Here is a 15,073-nt window from a genome sequence, read left to right on the forward strand (position 1 = left end):
GCGCCACATAGTAATTTATTTTGAGGCATGAAAAACACATTCACAGAAGAGTACAGGACATTTTGTAATTGTGTATTTCGTGCCTAAAAATCAATTACGAAAGTACACCAACTTGCAACTAATGGACAGACTCGTATGTTGTGCTATATATCAAGCATAATTTATTGTGGGCAGTTCAGAAGCCAATATTATACTGTCTTTGCCTTACACCACCAAATATTACGCAGTGTTACGTTTCTGTGGCATCACAACGAAAAATCCCCATAATAAACTATAGGCAAAGCTCTTCCAACGGCCGCTACGCATCTTGCCACGCAACTACTCATTTTTGTCTGTTAGCGGAAGCTTGTTACGCCGCCAGCTCCACCAAACGAGAAGCTGTCTTGGCACTGCTTGACTCGTTGGCTGACGCAAAGAGTTTTGCAAATTACCTAGTTCTAGAAACGCTATCAACAGCTCTCTATTGATTTTCTGGCAATTATTACTGCTCAAGTCTGTCTAATTGTGAAGCTGACACATCAGTTCAAGACTTGCAAATGTTCTCATAATTGCAAAACTTCGATGTTATTGTAGCATAATTACAAGGGGCACGCACTTTTGTCAATTTTGCCAGCCTAGTGGATTTTTTCAACTACACACGCACATTGGTTCGTGCTAATGTCAGTAAAAACTCGCTATGTTGCCCAAATGGGCAAATTCAAAAAGATTTTGAAAGTTGACTAGCTGGACTAACTATTAGAAAGTGCTGGGTGCATGAGAAACAAATTCAACAAGCCAAAATTGGTGATCGAAAAGCGTCGATCCGGTGATTTGAATAGGTGGGGTAACAAAAGAGGTAAAGGAGCCATAAACCACCCAGATATCAAAATTATGTTGTGGTGAGGAAATCGTGCACGAGTGTACAAGAAACACGAAGCCATGAAAATTTTTCGAAATGTGGCCATAGTAGCGGAGTTAGACGCTGTGATGATTGTTACAGTTCAGTACTTATAATATTGTGGAGCAGCGCAAAAAACAAATAGAGAGGCATTTTCAAATATTTATATAACTCACTAAAAAAAATAAAGCGATGTCGGGGGTGTTGTCGTTGGAATGTCCACCACAGCACGATAGGAGAAAGAACGGCTTACGGCTTTAAAGCAGTAGAAGTGACGCCTCGAAGATGCCTGGACCAGCCCGACCTCGAGAACATTTTGAGCACCGCCCAAGAGTGTGAATCTCGTGCGGGTTTCGTCCAACACAGCTCTGTCTGCACCTTGCTGGGATGCTGCTCGCCTCAGCTTCGGTGCGTCAGCTCAACAGACATTCCTCGCCTCAGCGAGGACACTGCCAGGCTCAGCTCCAGTGCGGACGTTCATGGGCCAGCAGCCCACGTCCCAGCCTGGCACATCGCTCCGTACGGCTCGGCACCTCTCGGCGGCCCTTGGATCAGCGAGTCACCCGAATGCTGGCAGCTGGAGCTTGGGCACATCGGCCATCGCACATCGCCCGGCTGGGTGGTCCTCCGTACTCGCACTCGCCTCGCCCAGCAGAATGTCTCGCTCGTCTTGGAGACTGGAACTGCACTGTGCCTGGCCCAAACCCTGAAAGCGCGCCTCATGCCTCTGTGGCACCACGCTCTTCTTTTTCGTCTCCCCATGCTCAGTGGTCGGTGCCGACGTTGTCACGATATTTACACATGACAGACGTGTTTCATTATCGAAACTACGACGATCACTCTTCTCGCTCTCTCGTGCGCTACCCTCCATGGTATCCTCTCCCAAAGCCACTTTGACCTCTTACCTAGCGTCCCTTTTGGGCGCCTCCCATGCTCGCGTGGCATACGTCATGGCTGACGCGCTGCTTGAAATTCCACCTACTTCCAGTTGCTGCGACTTCATTCGTAGACTGTGTCAGTTGTGTTGTAGTTGCGTGCTTGTTGGCAAACCACGGCTGTCGTGCTCATATGAACCGTACCAGTATAGACCTTGCAATGCAGGGTCCATACCAGTACAAGTTGCGTTTTGCACAAGTTGAACAAGTAGCACAAGTAGCACAAGTAGCTGATTTGTGAGCGGGCACACTCACGTGTGCAATACAACGAACAACAAAAAGCAGGGCAAATAGCTGTTTTCAGACTGACTGGAAGTCGTAGGCTCTTGCTCGACCACTCACAGCATATTTTGATCGGCGCATAAGAGGTATTCAAGCATTGCGTCACGCGGAGGTATGAAAGGCCCGGTACGGAAAGTAGAAGAGATTGTTTCTGGGAATTCGTGGCGTGCCGGTGACTCGAAATGCAGCCACGTGTAGAATTGTTAATGTGACGACATTCTGCTGACATGCACGTGTTTACTTGAAATGCTTGAAAAAATATCAGAGGTGGTTTAGGGGCCTTTTAAGGAGTAATAATCAAGACTTATTTTAAGAATAAAACCACAGGCTGAACACAAGGTTAGATTTATCTGCAGACACAAAAGCCACTAGCAAATAGTGTTTCAAGGGTCCCTGCACTTCAACCTTGCAGATATTTCAAATCGTTGTCAACTTTGGTATGGTGGTCATCTGACTTAGAATCGTCAGCAGTTGCCTTCTGACACAATAAAATTTTACTATCATTCGGCTTTATGCACATGGAAGGCCTGATACGTCTTGGTAGCATTCAGCTGCTCGTGCTGCCGTTGCCAGAAGTGACCACAAATTTCGACTTCGAAGTGCCTGTCGGTGGCACTGTTGCTGTTGTTTTGTTCATCAGCACTTTTAAAGCAGCCGTGTAGCATCCGTATCGCCCGATAACGTAACCACAGACTGTACGCTACGCTATCATGCCGCAACACTTACTTCCCACTTTCGGTTGGCCTAAATTCGATTGTGGCTCTGTAGGTTGATAGTATGCATCATGCTTAAAGGGACACTAAAGTCAACTATTAAGTTGACCTTGATTGTTGAAATGGTGGTCCAGAATCCTCGTAGTGTTGCTTTCATGCCAAGGAAGGGCCTATTTTGAAATAAAATCACGTTTCAGTGTTCCGCATCGGGTTAGTGCACTTCAAACTACCCGGCTCAAGAAGCGAATCGACCTGACCGTCTCGCATCTCTGTTGCCGTACACAGCATTGCCGGGCTTTACTGCGCTAGTAGCAGCAGACCGAAAGCAGCAGAATCCACTGGAGCAACAATGGCCATTGATCAATTTCCCGCCATTAGCATCGAGATTGCAGACGCTCTTGCTTCAACTGCGCCCCGCTAGATGGCACCACCTGTTCCATGTAACCATGGGAAAATCGAATTTTTGAACCACTCGCGCCATTCCTCATAGTAACATCCAATGGTTTTTTTTTTCATGAATCAAACAGGAATGAACAAGCAGCATTTTATTGCATCTCTTGATGTACAGAAGCTTATTTATTTAGTGCAATTAGATGAATTAGTAGCGATTAATTGTAGGCAGTTCGTCTGATGTCATCGGGATCATTTTGAAAATGTCCTACTGCGGCGCTTGTGTTCTTGTGCATTTACTTTAATTTCCCGGTAAGTAAGGCACTGTTGTTGATATTATTGTCGTTTTAGATGTTGTCATACATTGAGTTTTCTGTTTTGAAATGAGAGTGCACTGCTTAGACGTGGACAGAAAAACAGGGACAAGCGCTTACTACCAACTGAACATTTATTTGGAAAACTATGAAATATATACTGACAGATGAAACAGTGTCATGGCACATACGATAAAACCAAATCATGGACCAAAATAACAGAACCATTTCAAAACAGTCATGTATCGCCAACTCGCCCAATCAATCATATTGAGATTTCACTCTGACCTAAATTGTTATTTGACTTTAGTGTCCATTTAAGTTGAGTACTATAATCATCAGTGGTTGAGAGAAGCAGATGACATTACCACTGCAATTTTTGGGAGTGCGATACCGTATTTACGCGATTACCCCCCCCCCCTCTTTTCCTGTTTTAATTAAAAATATTTTAGAAAAAATGTGTGCTTGCGAATCTAAGCACCTCTCCTTTTTTTTTTCCTTTCAACAAGCATGGCGCAGTAGGGCATACATAGTGTTTATATACAGAGTTTAGTGGAAAAGCTTGACCGCAAAAGCTGCGACCACCAAAGCAATGACATCTTGGAACGTTGTCATTGTTGCCATTACAAACATGAAACAAGTGCTAAATACATATATCAATTTATTACACTGAAATTCTTGCAGTATAGACCTTAAACAAGTGTGTTCATGTATAGAAACAAACAGAAATTGTGTGATGTTTATATCACACAATATGGCCATTTATGTAACTTGCTGCCTGCAGAAAAAAAGTTTGCTGCTTTGTTTACTAGATGACGCTACCATACTTGTACCATATCAACATTTGGGAGCGGGCCACAGAACACCTATTTTCCCGGCTTGCTTGCACATCATTGTCCATGTTTTTTGTTGCCATGAGCCAACAGCTTGCCTTTATGTGACAGTCTCTTACTGGGAGATGATTTAGACTCCAACCAAAAGTTTTTAGGAACCCGTCGTTTCGAAACCGACTTGGTTTCTTCCTCAGGGGTGACTGCAGAGACTACGTAGCAGCGGCACCTTCAAAGCACTCGCGGGGCGGATAACGACCCTCTCTTTCTCATTTTGCCGTAACGCGCAGTCCGTGTGTATACACTGGGGGAAGGGTTTTGAGAGAGCGGTTCATGTTACGGGCTGTCCTCTGCATGTGCCACGACTCGAGCAATAACCTTCTCCTCCAGTTCGGCTCGCCTTCAAGGATGGCCGTCGCTTTGAAATTTATCCAGTGATCACACGTCTCAGCATGTTCGGCGACTGTGCTGCGCTCTTTGTAGAACTTTTGCATATCGTTGGCATGTTGCTTCAGATGTTCTAGTAGGTTTTTCGCCTCGCTGATATAGGAAGAGGGGCGCTTGGTCCACGGAATTTTGTAAACGACACAGGGGGTTCTGTCTATTGTTGGCCGGTCTTTCGGGCGGGGGAGGAGGCGGCCCAGTGTACACTGAAGGCACGTGCCGGATGCGAACCCCTTCCTTCTTGAAAATCTGCGCCAACATCTCGCTGGTTCCCTGAACGTATGGAACCGGTACGCATTTCGGGGGGCTTCCAATTAAGGTTGATTGGGGTTTTCGTATCCTCTGTTGCTCTGCGCGGCTGGTTGCGGCTCGACTGAAGTTTTTTAGTTATTCGTTTTTTCTGAGGTCTGCAATTTACGCGGGCCTTTTCTTTCTTTCGCTCAGTGTCATTGGAGTGAGTTCCTCACTCTCTCGAGTAGCGTGGTCACAACCGAGGCCTTGTGGCAGGTGGGGTGGGAAGAATCAAATTGAAGGTAGCGGCCAGTGTGTGTTGGCTTCCTATGAACGGAGAACTCCAGGCTGTTGCGCTTTCTTGCCACCTGGATGTCGAGAAAGGGCAGACATTGGTCGCTTTCACACTCGGTTGTGAATTGTATGGCTGGGTGCCGGATTCAAGAAGTTGTCTGAAGTTTTCAACTTCGGACGTTTTAATGATGCAAAAGCAATTGTCCACATAACGCAGAAAAAGCTTGGGTCGCAGTGAGAAGGAGCTGAGTGCTGTCTCTTCTGTGTACTCCATGGTCAGGTTTGTCATCATGACAGAGATGGAAGCTGCCATCGCGATTCCACTGTTCTGCCTGTAAATAGTTTCTTTGTAGGAGAAGTACGTTCTGGACAGGCAGTACTCCAATAGACAGCAGAGCTCGTCAACTTCAAAGGAGTCCTTTCACTCAGACTTGCGTCCTCCTCAAGTGCAGAATGGGCAGCGGAGACAGCTAAGAGAACTGACACGTTGGTGAACAATGAAATGACGTCAAATGAGACCATGCTGTCGTCGTCGTCGATGCTCACATCTGACCCTAGCTGCACAAAGTGGCTGGAGTCACGGACATGAGTTGGCGTCTTCCGGGTTAGTGGGGCGAAGGTTTGGTGTAGAAAATTTGAAAGGGCTCGGCATGAGGAGGAAGTGAAGTCTACAATTGGTCAGAGGGAAAGGTCATGCTTGTGAATTTTCGGTAGTCTATAGAAACTCAGTGTGGATCCGTTACGGCAGATTAGTCGCAGGTAAACTGTTCTGAGATCCGAGTGATGCTTGAAGATTTCTGCGAGTTGCTTGTTTAGCAGTGCCTGGGTTTGCTTCGTTGGGTCCTTTACTAGTTGCGTGTATGCGCCCCCTTCTAAAAGAGCTGAAACCTTCCGATCGTAGTCCCCGCTGTCCAACACCGCTGTCGAATCGCCCTTGTCGGCGGGCAATGCTTCGATCCCGTCGGAGTTCCCAAAGTGCCTGGTTTTCCTTTGTGGTCAAGTTCTTTTTTCTTTGTAACGGTAATTTCAAAAGGATCCCAATTAATTTTAGACTAATTTCTTTTCTGGCGCCCGGCCTCACACTTTGGACGGCTTCCTCTACAGCCGCGACAGGTTGCGGTAGACGGGGTGTCGTTGATATGTTATAGCCATGTCCCTTTTTCAGGACAGAAGTTTCCCGATCAGTGAGTGAACGAGATGAAAGATTGGTGACAAACCTGCAATATCAGATGCTTTGGATAGAACTCCGGTTCAACAGGTAGGAGAGTTTATTTTGAGTGGTCCGGTGCTTTATTGCCGTCGATGCCGCAACATAGTCTGAACGCGTCGACCGCAGACATGAACTCAGGGATTCGGTGCTTAAGTTGATGCTTGGCAAAGAACAGGTCCAATTCTTTTTTTCGTAGAGAGGCGTTAGTTTCATGAAGTCGGGCGTTGATCAGTTGTTGTTCGGCTCTCGTGATGACTTCTAAGCCTTCAGGGGTCGAGGCAGGTTGTTTTAGGCGCAGGCTTTGAGGAACGACTTTCCTTTCTTTGCAGGTGGGGCTGAAGTCGAGATGAGTCTTGAAGACTGAGATGCCTTCCTTAATGCGTATGTAGCACTTGACGAGCTGCATGGAATCGTGGTCAAGTTCTGTGGTCAAGTTCTCCCAGTTTCATACCCAGCCAGACAAACTTCTGTCGAATGTTTGAATTCAAGTCAGTCTCTTACTGCGATACAACAGAGATCCACAAAACAAGAGAAAATGTCAGGGGTTATTGCAGCATGCAGTGGCAATTGCGAGCTTACATCATACGAAAGCTGAGTATCGTTCCATTATGGCAGCACTTTGGCGTTATAGGTTTTGATGCATGGGCCCTATGGGCAACTTTTTCTCTAGAGTTTTGTACAATAACTATGCAGTCAGGGCAGTCAAGCGCGCCCTCTTTTCACTAATCTCGAAAGCCGCCTTGTGGTATGTTGCTAGGTTCAGACAAGAGGTGGCAGCACAAGAGTCTACGGATAATCGAATCCAATCTGCAAGTCCGGATAGGTTGCGTTGCCTTTGCCATAGCTGTACCGTAGTGGGGATGCCATAGCTTTGCCGTAGTGGGGGGCGTGCACACGTTTCTTTGTCAGTTGTTCGATAGCCCTGACATCGGTCAGTATGAATGTAAACAGCCATTCCTACAACTTGAAGTTTAAGCGAGCTGCGATCGCGTTTGCCGAAGACAATGGCAATCACAGTGCTGTTGCAGAATTTCGCGTGGACTGAGGCGGCATCATCAGGTGGAGGAAACAGCGAGACCAGATTCTCAAGGGCGCCGCGACTCGCAATAAATTGACGAGTTTGCGCTAGGGCAGACACCCTCCTGAATTCGAAGAGAAAGTCTGTGAGTTTGTTCGCAGCGAAAGAATTGGGGGTTTCGCTGTCACTGCTGGTGTCATCCAGACAAAGGTGATAGATATCTTGAGGACAATGGAGATTTTTCGCGCAGTTTTCTGTGCTAGCCATGGCTGGGTGAAGCCCCGGATGTGAACACCGAGCTGCTCAAGAGCAACTGCGACTTGGTTATGGTTCCAGGAGGCATAAAAGGAGTGCTGCAACCCCTGGGTGTCTCAATTGAGGGGGTGCTGACACCCCCTGTAAAGTTGTTGACACCCCCTGTAAAGTTGTTTGTTGTTTGTAAAGTTGATGCGGCCTTGGGGCGCACGTGTCTCGCCCCAAGGCCGCATTTCGGGTGACCCGCCGGGCGATAGATGGCGTTGTGTTCGCGTTGAGTACCACTGTTGGTAGAGTGATAGCACCGGCGGTGACCCCTAGCGGAAAGCAGGCCTTGGTGGCGGCCGAGAGTCGAGCGAGTCTTGTGCGCGTGGCGGTTGCCGCGAACGGTTGTCTCTAGCGTGGGTCCTCGGCGCGGGGCCTGCGCGAAGGGGGCCCACGTGGTACGTCAAGCGTTGGCGACGCTGCCTTGGGTATGTTATTGTGTGTTGGGTGTGTTACTGTGTTATGTTGTTTGTATGGTAGCGTGTTAATCACAATTTATGTATCGATTCGGCTGATGATATCGTCCTTCTAAAATGAGTTAAATAAATGTATGTTGTTTAGTTTCTACCGACCGCATCGGCTGTGTCCGTTCACTCCAAGAGCATGGGGAGGTGCTTGCCTCGTCGAGACCCCACACAATGAACAAGTGGTTCAAAGCCCACCATCAACAGGAGTATGAAGCTCTGATCCGGAACTGCAACCAAAATGAAAATGCCGACGAAAGTTGCAACAAGTGTCACGGTCAGCCGTAGCAACGTAGATTTTGGACGTGTGGAAGCGTATCAAAGTTGACGTTGTCGCGAAGTCGTTCAAGAAGTGTTTCATAACGAACAACTTGGATGGCACCGAAGACGACCTGCTGTGGGACACCCAGAGTGACAGCTTGAATGGTGCGACAGACTCGAGTGATGCGACGGACTCGAGCGTCAGTGATAGTGACGGACCCGATACACGAGTGGTGGGAGCACTGTGTGCACCTATTTTTCTTGTTATTGTTTTTGAATTGAAATGTGATTTCTTATGTCAGCCTCGCTGATATGCTCTCGCAAAAGGGGATCGAGCTGTGCAATAATTTTTTTATTTATCCACCCCTTTTCCCTAACTTTGAATATCACGATTGTCAAAGAACGGGGGGGCTTAGAATTGAGTAAATATGGATATACAGTCGAACCCGGCGACGACAGCGAAATTGAAAGGGCACGGAAAAAATTTTCCTTAAGCAAAAATTTCGTTGTCTGGAAATACAAAAAATATAGCCGATCTGAACTAACAAAACAAAAGAACGTTAATTCTCAAAATTCAAAAAGTGTCCGCTGCTTTTTAATCTATCCCAGCAGCGTCAAGACACGATTCTCACCCACGCATAGTGACGCCATGGTAAAAAGCACGCTGAAAAAGTGACTACAACAGCTTTCATGAACGAACCAAACAGATGGCAGTAGGGTATCGTGGAGTGGTGACTTTTGCCTTATTTTATGCCATTCTTATCATTCATCGATTGCGGCTATCTGATTTTGTTGATAATATGGGCGAACAGCCGCTTTGATTGGTTGAGACACTGGCCAAGCGCCAACAAAATGATAAGCATTGGAATCGGAAAAGGCATCGTTCCGCAGATGCATCCAGCAGCTGTGCGAAGGAAACCATGAACTAAGCTACTGAGCTTCATCTTCGGATCGTCTGCGTCTATACGGTAAACCCAATGTTCAAAATTTTCATGCATTTTCAGAATCTGAAAATACGTCGACAAAAGCACGCGTTGGCATCACCAGAAACTACGGGAGAGTATTTTGGTAGCGTGTTGAAAAAGTCTTGTGGTACACGTTGCTCTTCCGGGCTGTGCTCATTCTGCCCTTGTGCGAAGGGTGTCATGGTTGTCTGGGTGACGGAGACGCACGAACCCATGGCAAGCCACGCAGCGCCTGTGGCGGCTATGCCATGTGGCTGGCTCCTTATGTCGGCGGCAGTGTAAGAAGACGAAAACGCGATGAAGGCAGGAGACACTAGAGTGGACGCACATCAAAATTATCTTTTTCCAAGCTAGCGTGCGGTATCGTGTTCTGCCGTGTTCATTTACGGACGGACTTCATTTTGAGTGGTGGTCAGGTACAGTACGTTTTATTTATTTGCTGACATGAATATTCCTTGTGACGCTGCATTTGAGATGTCTGTCAAGAATTAAGGGCAAGTACTGCAACTAGACAGCGTCAGTGTGGGTCTTGTTCCAAGTAGTATTGTTTTATGAAGATCGACCCACGCACTTTTGTGTAAAACATATAAGGGCCTCTTTTGCCAAATTAAGGTTCTGATGACGTATCTTTGCATCATCTGTGTGGCCACTAATGTAGATGGTCGTGCAATCTCAACTGTAGGACCCACATTGTAGAAATGATTACGGGAAATGGGTGCGCGGCCCCACGCTACGCACTTTACTTTACGCCCCTGAGCTGCATGCTTCAGTAGCTACATTTTGTTTCAGATATATAGTGCATTGCACAGTAATGACAAAACTTGCAAGTTTGCACCTTAACAATGACAAGATTTATCTGTTATAAAAAATTCAATGTACAGTTAGTCATTTTGGCTTCCGCCAACTCCTGCTCCATGCTGCGTATCAGCATAGGGCTGGTCGAACACTCTACAAAGCAGTGAGCAGGCCTGCATACCTTCTCTGCCCATGTTTTGTTGCTGCCTCGACATACAAATTGTTTTTCCTGCAAATTAATTGCGTTTAGCTGCTACATCCGAGTTAATTTCTATTCTCAAACAACAAATATACAAATAAATACTAATGGTGTATTGTTATTTTACTACATTGCACTGGACACAGCAACAGATGGAGGCCAGGTCTCGTCGCGGCTCATCATATTGTTCCTTCGACTCTACATAACTAATCCAGGTGTTTTCCTGCTTTTCTAGACATCGGAGGTGCTTTCTAAGAATGTCCTCCTCAAAAACTGTAGGCACGGTTCGCTCCATATGAACTCAGGACGCAGCGCAACTCAAAATTATTTTAGTTGCAACAGCGTTGCGCCGTCCTGATGCGTTCGCCTAGCAAGGCGCGCACTGCGCCACCCGCATTTTCTGTCACGTGGCTTTTCCAACGCGCTGCCGAAATAGGCTGTGTTCCAATACTCATCATAGATGGCTAAATAGACAGCTAAATGGACGGCGGCCATCTTAAGTTCCATTCGCATTCTCACGTAGCCGGCAAAATAGACAGTTCCGAGAAGACCATATCGTAGACAAATATCATGCAAGCTACTTTGCTGTCTATACAAGATGGCGGCTCAGCAAATCGCCCAGATAGATGAAATCTCGCCGGAATGGTTGCCTGCACACAGACACTTTCCCAGACGCTCAATGAGAATAACATTTATTTGTTTTTGATTTCAACACCAAATAAGCCAGAAAGTATAACTGTTACGTTTGTTTATTTTAGCTTTTTCTTCTCAACGCGAGGTGGCGCGTCGTCGCATAAAAGCCGTACAGAAGTGTTCTAATTCTCGGACAGCATGGGCTTGGTGCTGTCTTCTAAGCAGTCTGCGTAGAGTGTCTACGTGCTGTCTAAGAATTAGAACACAGCCATACTCTCCCAGAAACTACAGCTGTTCAGCAAGCATGGGCACCGCCATTGCTCGATAGCAATGACAATGAGACTGCTCTGCTTTTGCCAGTGACAAAAGCAGGGTAGTCTCATTGCCATCGCTATCAAGCAAAGGCTGCGCCCATGATTGCTGAACAGCGGTGGTTTTTGGTAGTGCTAAAGTGTGTTTCAGACTTTGTCAACGTATTTTCAGGTTCTGAAAATGCATCAAAATGTTAAAGACTAGGTTTACTGTATAGAAATAAATATCTGAGAAGAAAAAGTGTTTGTTGTGGCGACAATATTTATGCATTGACTCCTATGAACTGCTGACGGGGAACCGTGAATTTTTCCTTGTAGCGGCTTTCGTTGTAGCGGGGTTCTACTGTAGTCTTGAAAAAAAAAATCGTATTCAATTTGGTTATTGTGAGGAGTGCGAGATTTATGCGAGCGCAAGGATTATATGAATAAACACGGTATTACAAATGGCTTGTCCATCCTTATCATGATCAGCCACAACTTCAACTAAGTGTGCAGCTATGTAGGTGCGCATATTGCCTTACAGGCATGCCGCTGTGTCAGCTGCCGCTGTGTCAGGTGCCCTAGGAGAGTTTACAGCAGTCAATGTCACATGTGCATATGTTCCTTCCCTCATAGCACTGTTTATAGAGAAGCACAGAACACCATGACAGGCCGATGCAATTGAGAGGGCGATGCAAACACATTGTAACACACTGAAATATTATAACATCATGGTGTTCCTTCCACTCATGAAGGAACTCCTGAAAGCGTTCTCTAAAGTTCTCCTCATTCTTTTATGCTGAGGTTTGCTTTGGTGCGCTCTGGTTGAATACAGATTGAAGAAATAGACTCAACAGTGGTGCACTTTTCGTTCTTGCAGGGGGACAAGCGTATTGATTTTCTTCTCCAATTGAAGCTTCAAGCAGGCATCAAAAACGTGTTCCAGTCACTCGATGTCAGGATTCCATTTTTTAACAGGTAACTTTGTACACAGAAAAACAAAACTAGTCAAGTTATTTGGAAGTTTAGTAAAACAGGAGCTGCACCCAAACGCTGTGCTAGTCAATTTGAATCGCCATAGATGAGCAGGGAGAGGTTAGTTGGCACTGTTATGCAGTATTTTGACCCTGACTACAGAATTAGGCAGGAGAACAAATTTTTACGTGCATATTGGCGTGCTCCTAAGCTATGCTGTGCATGGGCTGCAAACAGCCTGTACTCGCCTTCTGACCTACCAAAAGAACCAACAGCATTTGCATGATCGGCAACACTTGGAAGTGCACTTTTCACTGGTCTTTTTGGTTCTGCTGTGGTCTCCTACCCGTCGCATTGGCCTGTAGGAAAACATTTACATCATCTCCCATTAAAGACGAGTGCTACCATTTATTCATAGTTGCTATCACTAGTTTCATCTGTAGCTTTTTTCATCATGTTGAGATCCTGCACAGGGAAAAAAAGGCATAGCTACTGTTGCAGTGCTTACAGACAGCGGATCCCCATTTCTGGTGAACGTTCTTCCTAAAAATAAGGTGCATCACTATGTCGAAAATCGGCCCTACTATTGCAGAATCTGCTTGCACACGGCTTTATATATGGATTTGCACCACGGTTCACAGAAGTGTTTGAGGGAAAGTCAGAACTGAATACTAACGAGCACCAAAACATCAGAAATGACCCTCACTGTGACAGCACCTGAACAACAGAGCTATGCTAGAGTCAGGCTACGCTAACACTGTAGCTGACCTTATGTGATGTTGATAGCGAGCAGTTAGCTGTCGTTTGGCATTTTGTTATCATATGCAACATTTTGGTTTCACATTCTGGCTTCATGTTCAATGCGATGCGCTGCCTAAGCTCTATATCTGTACATTCTACCCCACGAAAATTCTTGCCAATTTTTTCAACTGTGCCGGAAAAAAAAAAGAGAAACACCTTTTTTTTTTAATTTTCCTGTTTTTTTTTCCACACTTTGCATTTCTATGCAGGAGGAAGCATTTCAGGAGCTAAATTGATACCTTCGTAACTTGCGCATATTGACGAGTTCGCTGAAACAGAAATACGATCAAATCTTGTTATAGCAAACCTCAGGCTAACGATTTTTTTAGCTTAATGACTTCCTTGGTAATTTCCCTCCAAATGTACATTTGTGTAATGTAAAAGTATTTCACTACCACCACTATCGGGATACCGAACATTTCAAAATAATGCGTAGAGTTTTATCCCCTTTACGAAACACTTCAAAATAATGAATAGCGATTTTAAAAAGTTACTTGCACCAGTCAAAATAATGACCAGCTGCATACCTTCCACTATAATAATTACTGAAATGCCCGCATGTTTCTCTATCTGCCCGCCCAATTCAAATGTCACCATCATCACGTGGTACTTGTTTTTTTTGCATCAGGCGAAGTACCATTGCCTTTGTTTTCGTCGGGCAGCTTTACCTGCACGCTTGTTACACGTCTGTTTTTAGTCCTCCTGGTTGGTAGTTCAACGATTCAGATGAGCTGTGGAAGCCACATTACAGCGATAATTGTGATGCGTGTGACCTATGGGATGAAGTTGGCCACGATTACCCATGCATGCTTTATTAACGCCCGAACACTACCCACAGTGCGGCAACGAAGCATGCACATGAGCTTAGCTGACCATTGACAACATCCATACCATTTGTCGTGATAAGGAAGTGGTAACGAGAGCAAAGAGGACGCTGAAACAGCGTGCACGAATCAACATGAAGAATCTGTATTTAATGCTAATGCTTTGCAGTGCATTAGAAAGATTCGCACACTTAAAAGTTTGTCTTTCAGCAGTAAAGCTGCCCACATCAAGATAGATCGCATTGTTCCTTAAATAAAGATGCACTGATTCCGCAATATTCTGTGTTTTTTTTTTTTGCACTTGCTTGAACATGACATAATTGCATATGTATACACAGCGCATATAGGCGACTCACGATTTTCACGCACATTTTTATTACTTTCACTACAACAAATTTTCAACATAATTTTCATATAACTAACATAAATTTTTAGCAGCATCATGACATTCGTTGCATCACAATTTCACTATACACTCTGGCGCAAACAGTGTAGAACTCGGCGCTGCCTTTGGTGTGCTCTTGTTGGGGTGCTCTGATGGACTAGAAAGGGTCGTCAGTTATTGTAGCCTGTTGCTATCAAACTCAGAAAACAACTACATGTATTCTACAACAGAAAAAGAGTGCTTTGCCATCTTATGGACTACATCAAAGTTTGATCCCTACCTTGACTACAGGTCCTCTGAAGTTGTATCTACCACACATTGTGTTGGCTAGCTAACTTGAAAGACCTTTCGGGTTGCCTGACGCGGTGGAGCCTGAGACTTCAAAAATTCTTCCTTACTGTGGTTTACTAGTTCGAAAAAAAAAGACTCGATGCCAACTGCATGTCTCGTGCCTCCGTCAAATCACTGCCACAAGACGACCTAGATGATGACTGCTTCTTGGGAACCATAAGTGCCGACGACTTCGCTGAGCGATAGCAAGCTGAGCCGTAAGCACAGAGCAAGAATTTTTGAGGAGGCGAAACTGCACTTGCTCGGGCACCCCTAAAAAAGTCACGAAATTGGGCACGGCGTTTACACACTT

The 15,073-nt window shown here is 45.6% G+C and overlaps 1 protein-coding gene across 12 annotated transcripts in view; it reads left to right on the forward strand.

Annotated features, from left to right (window-relative positions):
* Window positions 1-15,073, forward strand: part of LOC119167755 (uncharacterized) — a 595,822-nt gene that overhangs the window by 296,772 nt on the left and 283,977 nt on the right. For 9 of the 12 annotated variants that reach the window (XR_012883841.1, XM_075865245.1, XM_075865246.1 and 6 more), the window contains one exon: window positions 12,326-12,423. The exons of the other annotated variants lie outside the window; for them this stretch is intronic. Coding sequence is in view for 8 of the 9 variants with exons in the window: in XM_075865245.1 (XP_075721360.1) it covers window positions 12,326-12,423 (98 nt within the window). In the remaining variant the exon portion in view is untranslated. The remainder of the gene's footprint in view (window positions 1-12,325; window positions 12,424-15,073) is intronic. 12 annotated transcript variants of the gene reach the window in all.

This window comes from Rhipicephalus microplus, chromosome 6 (assembly GCF_043290135.1).
Source record: "Rhipicephalus microplus isolate Deutch F79 chromosome 6, USDA_Rmic, whole genome shotgun sequence".
NCBI lineage: Eukaryota > Metazoa > Arthropoda > Arachnida > Ixodida > Ixodidae > Rhipicephalus > Rhipicephalus microplus.